At 46.2% G+C, this 13137-nt stretch overlaps 1 protein-coding gene across 2 annotated transcripts in view; it reads left to right on the forward strand.

Moving 5' to 3' along the window:
• The window catches only part of itga11b (integrin, alpha 11b), a 91807-nt gene that overhangs the window by 56969 nt on the left and 21701 nt on the right, over nt 1-13137 (forward strand). For both annotated transcript variants that reach the window (XM_052465394.1, XM_052465395.1), the window contains 6 exons: nt 3116-3260; nt 3894-4042; nt 5015-5158; nt 9130-9333; nt 9487-9617; nt 9715-9878. In XM_052465394.1, coding sequence (XP_052321354.1) covers nt 3116-3260; nt 3894-4042; nt 5015-5158; nt 9130-9333; nt 9487-9617; nt 9715-9878 — 937 coding nt within the window. The remainder of the gene's footprint in view (nt 1-3115; nt 3261-3893; nt 4043-5014; nt 5159-9129; nt 9334-9486; nt 9618-9714; nt 9879-13137) is intronic.

A 13137-nucleotide genomic window follows, 5' to 3' on the forward strand; every position in this document is an offset into this window, starting at 1 on the left:
ATAAAGAGTATTCAGACCCCTTGACTTTTTCCTAATTTTTTACATTACAGCCTTATTCTAAAATGGATTGGAAAAAAAAGCATAAGCAATCTACACACAATACCCCATAATGACAAAGTGAAAACAGGTTTTTTGAAATTTTGGCAAATTTATTAAAGACAGAAATACCTTATAAGTATTCAAACCCTTTCCTATGAGACTCAAAATTGAGATCAGGGTCATCCTGTTTCCATTGATCATCCTTGAGATGAACTTGATTGGAGTTCACCTGTGGTAAATTCAATTGATCGGACAGATCTGAAGAAAGGTTAAAAAAAGGCCTGCAGCATTGAAGATCTCCAAGAACACAGTGGTCTCCATCATTCTTAAATGGAACAAGTTAGGAACCGCCAAGACTCTTCCTTGAGCTTGCCGCCCGGCCAAACTGAGCAATCGGGGGAGAAGGGCCTTGGTCAGGAAGGTGACCAAGAACCCGATGATCACCCTGAAAGAGCTCTAGAGTTCCTCTGTGGAGATGGGAGAACTTTCCAGGAGGACAACCATCTCTGCAGCACCTCACCAATCAGGCCTTCGTGGTAGAGTGGCCAGATGGAAGCCACTCCTCAGTAAAGGGCACATGACAGCCCGCTTGGAGTTTGCCAAAAGGCACCAAAAGACTCTCAGACCATTAGAAACAATATTCTCTGGTCTGATGAAACCAAGATTGAACTCTTTGGCCTGAATGCCAAGCGTCACGTCTGTAGGAAACCTGGCTCCATCCCTACGGTGAAGCATGGTGGAGGGGATTTTTTTCAGCGGCAGGGACTGGGAGACTAGTCAGGATCGAGGCAAAGACGAATGGAGCAAAGTACCGAGAGATCCTTGATGAAAACCGTCTCCAAAGCACTCAGGACCTCAGACTGGGGTGAAGATTTACCTTCCAACAGGACAACGACCCTAAGCACACAGCCAAGACAACGAAGGAGTGGCTTCGGACAAGTCTCTGAATGTCCTTGCATGGCCCAGCCAGAGCCCGGACCCGATCGAACATCTCTGGAGAGACCGTAAAATAGATATGCAGCAATACTCCAGAGCTTGAGAGGATCTGCATTGAATAATGGGAAAAACTCCTCAAATACAGGTGTGCCGAGCTTGTAGCATCATACTCAAGAAGACTTAAGGCTGTAATCGCTGCCAAAGGTGCTTCAACAAAGTACTGAGTAAAGGTTCTGAATACTTATATAAATGTGATATTTATTTTTATTTTTTATTTTTATAAATTAGCAACAATTGCTAAAATCCTGTTTTTACTTTGTCATTATAGGGCTTTCAATTTTAGAATAGTGCTGTAACCTAATAAAATGTGGAAAAAAGTTCATTGGACTGAATACTTTCCAAAGGCACTGTACAGCTGTCCAATAACATATTCTGATGGAATGGCTTGTCCTGCACAACCCAGAGTGCATTGACTGAATGCTGGAAAAAGATCTGGGTTCCTTTTTAAACACAACAACGTGAATGGAAAGAGGACTCAGACCACAAATATGTGAAGTGAACTGACAAAAGAGTTGAGTCCTCATTCAAAGGCAAGGGCAGTGTGAATACAAAGAGACTTGAGTTATTTAGCTTTTTTTTACCCCAGAGTTCACTTTAAAGAGGACTGAGATCGCGTCTTTTAAAGAGGACTGTATGTGAAAACACCATTTAAGGATATCACAGAAGGGCCAGTAAACCTCCTCTCTGTTTGTCTGTACATGTAAATTAGCGAATAAACTATTAGCTAATACCCAAATTCTTAAAATCATAAGTCATGGATAATACTGTATCCATCCCAATGGGAGACTTACTTTACTCCGCAACAGTTGCCATGGCAGCCAGTCAAACTGTCCACGTCGACAGCCTATGACTATGAGTGAGGGAATACTTGGCCATGGCGTATCTTCACAACAGCCCTGCTGCTGTCTTGATTTAGCCATGACTGGAGCGTTGGCTGAAATCTGTCCGCTGGCATGGTGTCAGTATTTGAACTTTTATTAGTAAATTCACATGGGCTGTGTATGCGGCACAATTACAACCCTGTAGAACACGGTTTCTCTTGAACACCTTCTTTCTCTCTTCCAAAGGTTAAGGAAGACCGTTGCTATAGTACCGTACATGCGGTCTGTTGAGTATAGTTTGGTGGTCAATGCTAATCTGGTACCAGATCTGTTTGTGCTTTCTTGCCAGCACCTACGGTCATTTTCAAGTCACGTGACCATTGGAGACAGCAAGACACCACAAAACAGATCTGGGATCAGGCGAACTTGAAGTATGGTGACAGTGGTGATAGCTTCACCGGTATCTAAAACAATAATACAAAACAGTATGAGAGTTTGACAGGGCTCAATGAACATTCCCATGCATCATGCAGCCTAATGGAGCATTGCACACACTGCTGGGGATTTGGTCGTTGACCATGATCCCTGTTTATCTTGCTCTGAGAGATGTGTAACTCACGGTTGAATGACTTTCACCTCTGGACATGACATACTGTACAGTGCATTCACATCTGTGTGTGACAGTGTGTGTATAGTTCATTCAACACCACCTGTGTGTTTGTTAAATGTACTCGTGTTTTTATTGTGAAAGTTTAGCAATGATGGTGATGCATTCATGTTGTAAAGTGTAACCAAGCCGTTTGTTTCCTTGTTGCCCGGTGCTCTTTTTTTATTTTGTTGAACCTTTATTTAACTAGGCAAGTCAGTTAAGAACAAATTCTTATTTTCAATGACGGCCTAGGAACAGTGGATTAACTGCCTGTTTAGGGGCAGAACGACAGATTTGTACCTTGTCAGCTCAGGGATTTGAACTTGCAACCTTCCGGTTACTAGTCCAACGCTCTAACCACTTGGCTACCCTGCCATTAGAGAAAAACAGGATAGGGAGTGGAAAATTACCAAAGAATAAATCAACTCACTGAAAGGATTGGACTTACTCAAAAGACAAATGTTCAACCCATTATTTCTCATAAAAGACATATCTGTCCACCATCATCACTCTCTGCTTTGGTAGCTCTTTGTACGGTGGCGAAAGAAGTACATTGACCTAATGAGAGATGTGTATTTGGCGAGTGATGTGAAAATGCTTGTTCCTGTAGGATGGCATATTGGTGGGGGCCGTGGGGGCCTATGACTGGAACGGGGCTGTTCTGAAAGAGACACGTCATGGGAAGGTAGTCCCACCCAAGTCCTCCTATCTAGAAGAGTTCCCAGAAGAACTGAAGAACCATGGGGCCTACTTGGGTGAGTGAACTGGATGGGCAGGTAGAATTGTGTAGGTGGATGGCTGGATGGGTGGGTGGGTGGGTGGGTGGACGGACAGATGGATAGATGGATGAATGGATAGATGGATGGATGCATAGACTAATAAATAAAGAGATGAATGGGTGTGTGGATATATGAATAAATAGATGGATGGATGAATAGTCTGTCTGACATTGCATGCAGTACTATACTATAGTGTGTTTTCTTTTTCTTTTTTGACAATTTAAAAACAATAGACAACTTAACATTTACACACATACATTTTAGCAGACAAGTTCTTTACCTATTCTGTCCGTCTAATTTCTCATCCTTTGAATATCTCCAGTGCTTGTAATACTTTATGCCATATGGCTTCAAATTGTACTATTTTGTTTCACTCTGGAGCCCAAATCTTTCTGTATTTAGATAATAATGCATTTGATTCATTCACTGTCTTAACGATGGAAGGTCATCTTGATTTCCAATTTTTAAGAAAATATTTTTTCAAAATGATTGACAAGGAAAATACAGTTCAACCGATTGGTTATCTCACTGCACACCCATAACTGCACCCTCTCCCATAACTTTTGGACAGTGCCTTCAGAAAGTGTGTCCTTGTGTCCAATGTCCCAGGTTACACAGTAAATTCAGTGGTGTCGGCCAAAGGCAGGCAGCTCTATGTTGCTGGAGCCCCTCGCTTCAACCACACAGGCAAAGTCATCATCTTTACCCTGAGAAACAATGGCAACCTCACCATCCTACACTCACTCAAAGGCCAGCAGGTGAGACACACCAAGAGATATAAATGATTAATACAAGGGGCCAAGGACTGAACATTGGGTAACACCATTACAGGCAGGTGCTTGAGTTGATTTGCTTAAACAAACAAACACACATCAACAAGACACACCAACACTGACAGTGACACCCACACCCACACCCGCACACGCACACGCACACACACACACACACACACACACACACACACACACACACACACACACACACACACACACACACACACACACACACACACACACACACACACACACACACACTGGCTCTACGTTTCAAGCTTGTGTGTGCACATGTGTGACACATTGGAGTCTTCGTTACATTATGGTCTAGACTCGGCTGCCCGGTCCAGATGGCCTTTGTCTCATCGGCTCATGTGCTTCTCATCTGTATGCATCCAATCAAAACAAGGTATGCTACTGAGCACAGACGCATCGCCCCGGGCAACAGGCTCCCTGTAAATAAGGTCTAACCACTGTGTCAGACCAGACTGTTGTTTTGGAGAGGGAGGGAGGGAGGAGTAGAGTCCTAGAGTCAGCGCTGCGCATTCCTGAGGGGACATTAGAAATGCAGTACGCCTCTAGGATTAATTACGGCTGCTGTGGTGTTTTCTGAGGTAGCCTGAGGCCACTTGGGCAAGATTTACAGTAAGCTAGTCCGGCTGGGATGTGTTAGGTGGTGCATCCGGTCTCACATGCCTCCCCTTCCCTCCTACACTCCTTCCTTGCTGGTGGGGTATATGGACTAAAAATACCATTAGGACAATTAAATGGACTTGATATGAATGGGGTTTTCCCCTCACTGGATGCTATGGGCGGTAATTGTACTGTGTTAATTTAACACTTTTCAAATTGTGATATGGTTCGGGCTGTATGTGCATAGATATAAATGAATCACTGTTCTGCACATTTTAGAAGAGCACATATGGCTTGACTCTTTGTCATCTGGTGTGTCTGTAGATTGGGTCATACTACGGGAGTGAGCTAGCTCCTCTGGACATCGATGGGGACGGTGTGACAGACTTCCTCCTGGTGGCAGCGCCCATGTTCTTCAGTAAGGGCTGGGAGAGGGGCAAGGTCTACATCTACAGGGTGACTCAGCAGGTGAGAACCAGGAGAAGTGAATCGGAGTGTACATGAACACTATATATGCACAAGTATGTGGACACCCCTTCAAAATAGTGGATTTAGCTATTTCAGCAACACCTGTTGCTGACAGGTTTTAAAAAAGCACACAGCCATGCAATCTCTATAGACAAAGATTGTCAGTAGAATGACCTAACTAAAGAGCTCAGTGACTTTCAGCATGGCACCGCCATAGGATGCCACCTTTCCAACAAGTCAGTTCATCAAATTTCTGCCCTGCTAGAGCTGCCCTGGTCAACTGTAAGTGCTTTTATTGTGAAGTGGAAATCTCTAGGAGCAACAACGACTCAGCTGCGAAGTGGTAGGCCACCCAAGCTCACAGAATGGGACCACTGAGTGCTGAAGCGCGTAGTGCGTAAAAGTTGCCTGTCCTCGGTTGCGACACTCACTACCGAGTTCCAAACTGCCTCTGGAAGCAACGTCAGCACAATAACTGTTCATTGGGAGCTTCATGGCCGAGCAGCCGCACACAAGCCTAAGATGTAACGTTCTTTGCTTCACGGAAACATGGCTCACTGGAGAGACGCTACCAGAGACGGTGCAGCCAGCTGGTTTCTCCACGCATCGCGCCGACAGAAACAAACATCTTTCTGGTAAGAAGAGGGGCGGGGGCGTATGCTTTATGGTTAACGGGACGTGGTGTGGCCAAAACAACATACAGGAACTCAAGTCCTTCTGTTCACCTGATTTAGAATTCCTCACAATCAAATGTAGACCGCATTATCTACCAAGGGAATTCTCTTCGATTATAATCACAGCCGTATATATTCCCCCCCAAGCAGACACATCGATGGCTCTGAACGAACTTTATTTGACTCTTTGCAAACTGGAATCCATATATCCGGAGGCTGCATTCATTGTAGCTGGGGATTTTAACAAGGCTAATCTGAAAACAAGACTCCGTAAATTTTATCAGCATATCGATTGCGCAACCAGGGTGGGAAAAACCTTGGATCATTGCTATTCCAACTTCCGCGACGCATATAAGGCCCTGCCCCGCTCTCCTTTCGGAAAAGCTGACGACGACTCCATTTTGTTGATCCCTGCCTACAGACAGAAACTAAAACAAGAAGCTCCCGCGCTGAGGTCTGTTCAACGCTGGTCCGACCAATCTGATTCCACACTCCAAGACTGCTTCCATCACGTGGACTGGGATATGTTCCGTATTGCGTCAGACGACAACATTGACGAATACGCTGATTCGGTGTGCGAGTTCATTAGAACGTGCGTTGAAGATGTCGTTCCCAAAGCAACGATTAAAACATTGCCAAACCAGAAACCGTGGATTGATGGCAGCATTCGCGTGAAACTGAAAGCGCAAACCACTGCTTTTAATCAGGGCAAGGTGACTGGAAACATGACCGAATACAAACAGTGTAACTATTCCCTCCACAAGGCAATCAAACAAGCTAAGCGTCAGTATAGAGACAAAGTAGAATCTCAATTCAAAGGCACAGACACAAGAGGTATGTGGCAGGGTCTACAGTCAATCACGGATTACAAAAAGAGAACCAGCACCGTCACGGACCAGGATGTCTTGCTCCCAGGCAGACTAAATCACTTTTTTGCCCGCTTTGAGGACAATACAGTGCCACTGACACTGCCCGCAACTAAAACATGCGGACTCTCCTTCACTGCAGCCGACGTGAGGAAAACATTTAAATGTGTCAACCCTCGCAAGGCTGCAGGCCGAGACGGCATCCCCAGCCGCGCCCTCAGAGCATGCACAGACCAGCTGGCTGGTGTGTTTACGGACATATTCAATCAATCCCTATCCAAGTCTGTTGTTCCCACATGCTTCAAGAGGGCCACCATTGTTCCTGTTCCCAAGAAAGCCAAGGTAACTGAGCTAAACAACTACCGCCCTGTAGCACTCACTTCCGTCATCATGAAGTGCTTTGAGAGACTAGTCAAGGACCATATCACCTCCACCCTACCTGACACCCTAGACCCACTCCAATTTGCTTACTGCCCAAATAGGTCCACAGACGATGCAATCTCAACCACACTGCACACTACCCTAACCCATCTGGACAAGAGGAATACCTATGTGAGAATGCTGTTCATCGACTACAGCTTGGCATTTAACACCATAGTGCCCTCCAAGCTCGTCATCAAGCTCGAGACCCTGGGTCTCGACCCCGCCCTGTGCAACTGGGTACTCGACTTCCTGACGGGCCGCCCCCAGGTGGTGAGGGTAGGCAACAACATCTCCACCCCGCTGATCCTCAACACTGGGGCCCCACAAGGGTGTGTTCTGAGCCCTCTCCTGTACTCCCTGTTCACCCACAACTGCGTGGCCACGCACGCCTCCAACTCAATCATTAAGTTTGCGGACGACACAACAGTGGTAGGCTTGATTACCAACAACGACGAGACGGCCTACAGGGAGGAGGTGAGGGCCCTCGGAGTGTGGTGTCAGGAAAATAACCTCACAATCAACGTCAACAAAACTAAGGAGATGATTGTGGACTTCAGGAAACAGTAGAGGGAACACCCCCCTATCCACATCGATGGAACAGTAGTGGAGAGGGTAGTAAGTTTTAAGTTCCTCAGCGTACACATCACAGACAAACTGAATTGGTCCACCCACACAGACAGCATCGTGAAGAAGGCGCAGCAGCGCCTCTTCAACCTCAGGAGGCTGAAGAAATTCGGCTTGTCACCAAAAGCACTCACAAACTTCTACAGATGCACAATCGAGAGCATCCTGTCGGGCTGTATCACCGCCTGGTACGGCAACTGCTCCGCCCACAACCGTAAGGCTCTCCAGAGGGTAGTGAGGTCTGCACAACGCATCACCGGGGGCAAACTACCTGCCCTCCAGGACACCTACACCACCCGATGTTACAGGAAGGCCATAAAGATCATCAAGGACAGCAATCACCCGAACCACTGCCTGTCACTGCGAGGTCAGTACAGGTGCATCAAAGCTGGGACCGAGAGACTGAAAAACAGCTTCTATCTCAAGGCCATCAGGCTGTTAAACAGCCACCACTAACATTGAGTGGCTGCTGCCAACACACTGACTCAACTCCAGCCACTTTAATAATTGGAATTGATGGGAAATGATGTCAAATATATCACTAGCCACTTTAAACAATGCTACCTAATATAATGTTTACATACCCTACATTATTCATCTCATATGTATACGTATATACTGTACTCTATATCATCTACTGCATCCTTATGTAATACATGTATCACTAGCCACTTTAACTATGCCACTTTGTTTACATACTCATCTCATATGTATATACTGCACTCAATACCATCTACTGTATCTTGCCTATGCCGCTCTGTACCATCACTCTTTCATATATCTTTATGTACCTATTCTTTATCCCCTTACACTTGTGTCTATAAGGTAATAGTTTTGGAATTGTTAGCTAGATTACTTGTTGGTTATTACTGCATTGTCGGAACTAGAAGCACAAGCATTTCACTACACTCGCACTAACATCTGCTAACCATGTGTATGTGACAAATCAAATTTGATTTGATTTGATTTGATCACCATGCGCAATGCCAAGCGTCGGCTGGAGTGATGTAAAGCTCGCTGCCATTGAACTCTGGAGCAGTGGAAATGTGTTCTCTGGAGTGATTAATCACGATTCACCATCAAGTAGTCCGATGGACGAATCTGGGTTTGGCGATGCCAGGAGAATGCTACCTGCCTAATGCATAATGCCGCCTGTAAAGTTTGGTGGAAGAGGAATAATGATCTGGGGATGTTTTTCATGGTTCGGGCTCGGCCCCTTAACGCTACAGCATACAATGACATTCTAAACGATTCTGTGCCTCCAACTTTGTGTCAACAGTTTGGGGAAGGCCCATTCCTGATTCAGCATGACAATGCCCCTGTGCACAAAGCAAGGTCCATACAGAAATGGCTTGTCGAGATTTCTCTCTTTCTCTATCTACAGAACCATTTCCTTTTGGAAGGGACACTTGAGGTCTCCGACCAGTCCCAGAACTCTCGTTTTGGTGGAGCGATGGCCCCTATCCCTGATATGAATGGTGACTCGTACAGTGAGGTAGTGGTGGGAGCTCCTCTAGAGGACGATCACCAGGGGGCCATCTACCTGTTCTACGGCCAGCTCAGTGGCATAGAACACAAATACAGACAGGTGAGCTCAGTGGCACACAACCCCTAGTCATGCAGTGGATTATTCATAACCAATACTAAAAGTATTTTTTGCTGTCTCACTAACTGGCTTTTTCTCCCTCCCTCCCTCCCTCCCTCCCTCCCTCCTCCCTCCCTCCCTCCCTCCCTCCCTCAGAGAATTGGAGCAGCAGGCTTCTCTGCTGGTCTGCAGTATTTTGGCCGCAGTGTTCATGGGATGATGGATGTCAATGAAGACGGGTTGGTGGACTTGGCAGTGGGCGCATTAGGTGCAGCAGTACTGATCTGGTTCGTGACACACACTCACCCCAACACACTCCCATACTATTGCAGTCCCATCGTTGACACACTGATAATGTCCCTCATGCCCCTTCTCTTCCCTCAGGTCTCGCAGTGTGGTGCGCATCCAAGGAAAAATGACTTTTGAACCGGAAAAGATCAACACCTTCAACAAGGACTGCCGCAGGGGAGGCAAGGACGTCACCTGCATGTCTGCCATCGTGTGTATCAGTCTGGATGCCAGGACTCGGATGCAGAGCCATGGAGTGGGTGTGTTTGGTCTAGTTGGGCATTATTACGGAATTAAAAGTGTTGGAATGAGCGTGTGTGTGGCGTGTTAGTGCGTACATGTGGTTTCATGTAGATCTTGGTTGGGACTCCTAACTCTGGGTTCATTGAGCTTTCTGACTAGATTCTGACTGCTTATTGCAGTAACGATTTGGGTGCACAATGAGACCAACAAAACCTCAAGTACCTCAGAGCAGAGCTGTTTACATAAAGATCCCCTTGTTCTCACTCCATTACACTCGAGATTTTTTATCTGATGTGATTTGATTTGGATCTCTTTTAGTCCTCATTTGGACTAATCCTCCAAGATTAGTAACCACTCCTCTCAAATGAAAATGCCATAATACAAACAACAATGCGGTTTGCATTTATACAGTGCAGCACTTTTCACTTTTACGTTGTACGTGCAAAACTCACCCCAATGTCCCACCAATGTGTGGCTTCAAAATAGGACCTACATTTCTGCCCGCATGCAACTTCCCTATCAAGGTGTTTTGGTAGTTCCCTTATGCACTACGCTTTCTGAGCACTTACTATATAGTCAAATCTATCCTGCCCTCTACCCATAGTGACAATAGTGGTAGGTGGATCGTTTGTCAAGATCTGCAATAGGTTAACTAGCAATCATACCACACGTAAAATTATTCAAATCTGCACCAATTTTCTATATCAATCCACAAGAACATAAAGGAATAGCTGATAGGCAGCGGAGAGGCCAGCTGTGTCATTGCACATGAAAGAACAGTCAAGACATGAGACAGGCAGCTCAAAAAGCTCCCCTATTGATCTTGTTTAGGCCATATAAATGACATTTACTGTATAATTGATTCCCCTCTTCGCATTTCTCAAAATAGTAAAAAATAAAATAGTGAGTAAATTTCATTAACATGAATCACTTATTTTTAAATGATTATTTTAGACTAATTGAATGATGTGCTTCACCATTGCAGTAGTTGGGGTTCGGTTAAAATGCGATGATTTGAATCATGGGAATCAAAATAATAATTTGTGAATCGCAAACAGTAAAATGATTTTGTTTTTGCTGTAGCCTTCCTTTCAAATTGTGCCCCTGCAAAATTCATTTTGTACAGTAGATACTTTAAATGGATTTGGACATTCAATTTATGTATGTAAGGGGTGCGTACTGGCGGCAGAGAAGTCAGGCGCAGGAGAGCAAAATAATAAATAATAATAAAAACCACCGGAAAACAGAACAATCAATAAATGGGTACAAAACCCAACGCACACCAGACATAACGTGCAGAGAGCACAGCTCCTATCCCAGCCTCAGACATGCCAAAGAGGGATCCGGGTGGGCCAGCACGTGAGCAGAGGTAAACAGAGCCCTCAGGTGACCAAAAGCCCTGTCCACCTCAGCCGACCACTGCAAACGCACTGTCCCCCCTCCAGCAGTGAGGTAATGGGAGCCGCTACCTGACCAAAACCCCAGATAAACCTCCGTTAGTTGGCAAACCCTAACAACCTCTGCACCTCCTTTACGTGGTGGCTGAAATGCAGTCACTCTCCATCTCCACTCCTGAGGTGGAAATGCGGTCACTCTCCATCTCCACTCCTGAGGTGGAAATGCGGTCACTCTCCATCTCCACTCCTGAGGTGGAAATGCGGTCACTCTCCATCTCCACTCCTGAGGTGGAAATGCGGTCACTCTCCATCTCCACTCCTGAGGTGGAAATGCGGTCACTCTCCATCTCCACTCCTGAGGTGGAAATGCAGTCACTCTCCATCTCCACTCCTGAGGTGGAAATGCAGTCACTCTCCATCTCCACTCCTGAGGTGGAAATGCTGAGGTGGTCACTCTCCATCTCCACTCCTGAGGTGGAAATGCAGTCACTCTCCATCTCCACTCCTGAGGTGGAAATGCAGTCACTCTCCATCTCCACTCCTGAGGTGGAAATGCGGTCACTCTCCATCTCCACTCCTGAGGTGGAAATGCAGTCACTCTCCATCTCCACTCCTGAGGTGGAAATGCAGTCACTCTCCATCTCCACTCCTGAGATGGAAATGCAGTCACTCTCCATCTCCACTCCTGAGGTGGAAATGCGGTCACTCTCCATCTCCACTCCTGAGGTGGAAATGCAGTCACTCTCCATCTCCACTCCTGAGGTGGAAATGTGGTACCCTCGGAAGGAGACAGACTGCTGGAAGAACAGGCACTTCTCAGCCTTGAAGTACAGGTATTGCTCCAACAGGCGACCAAGCACCCTGCGCACCAGGGACACATGCTCTGCGCGTGTTGCGGAGAATATCAGAATGTCATCAATATACACCACTACACCCTGTCCTTGCAGGTCCCTGAAAATCTTGTCTACAAAGGCCTGGAAGACTGATGACGCATTCATCAACCCGTACGGCATGACGAGGTACTCATAGTGCCCTGAGGTGGTACTGAAAGCCGTCTTCCACTCATCTCCCTCCTGGATACGCACCAGGGTGTAAACGCTCCTGAGATCTAGTTTGGTGAAGAAGCGCGCCCTGTGCATTGACTCAATCGCTGTGGCTATGAGCAGTAGCGGGTAACTATACCTCACGATTTGATTCAGACCCCGATAGTCAATACACGGGCGCAGGCCTCCCTCCTTCTTCTTCACAAAAAAGAAACACGAGGAGGCGGTTGAAGTGGAGGACCGAATGTACCCCTGACGCAGGGATTCGGAGACATATGTTTCCATAGCCTCCGTCTCCACCTGTTTTAATTTTAATTTTTTATTTTACATTTATTTAACTAGGCATGTCAGTTAAGAATAATATATATAATAATAAATAATAATAAACAAATTCTTATTTTCAATGACGGCCTAGGAACAGTGGGTTTACTGCCTGTTCAAGGGAGTAAACTTCAAACGACAGATTTGTACCTTGTCAGCTCGGGGTCTGAACTTGCAACCTTCCGGTTACTAGTCCAATGCTCTAACCACTAGGCTACCCTGCCGCCCCAGAGGGGATACACGTGACTCCTGGGAAGTGCAGCGTCTACCAGGAGATTTATCGCGCAATTGCCCCGTCAATTTTGAGAGACATATTCAGGGGGAATGCGCAAGGTGGAGACCTGGTCTGGACTTTCCATCTTAGTAGCACCAACGGAAACCCTTAAACACCTCCCCGAGCACTCTCGCGACCACCCTGTGAGAGCTCTCTGTGGCCAAGAAACAGTGGGGTCATGACAAGCTAACCAGGGTAGGCCAAGCACCACGGGAAACGCAGGAGAGTCAATAAGGAAGAG

This window comes from Oncorhynchus keta, chromosome 17 (assembly GCF_023373465.1).
Source record: "Oncorhynchus keta strain PuntledgeMale-10-30-2019 chromosome 17, Oket_V2, whole genome shotgun sequence".
Taxonomy (NCBI): domain Eukaryota; kingdom Metazoa; phylum Chordata; class Actinopteri; order Salmoniformes; family Salmonidae; genus Oncorhynchus; species Oncorhynchus keta.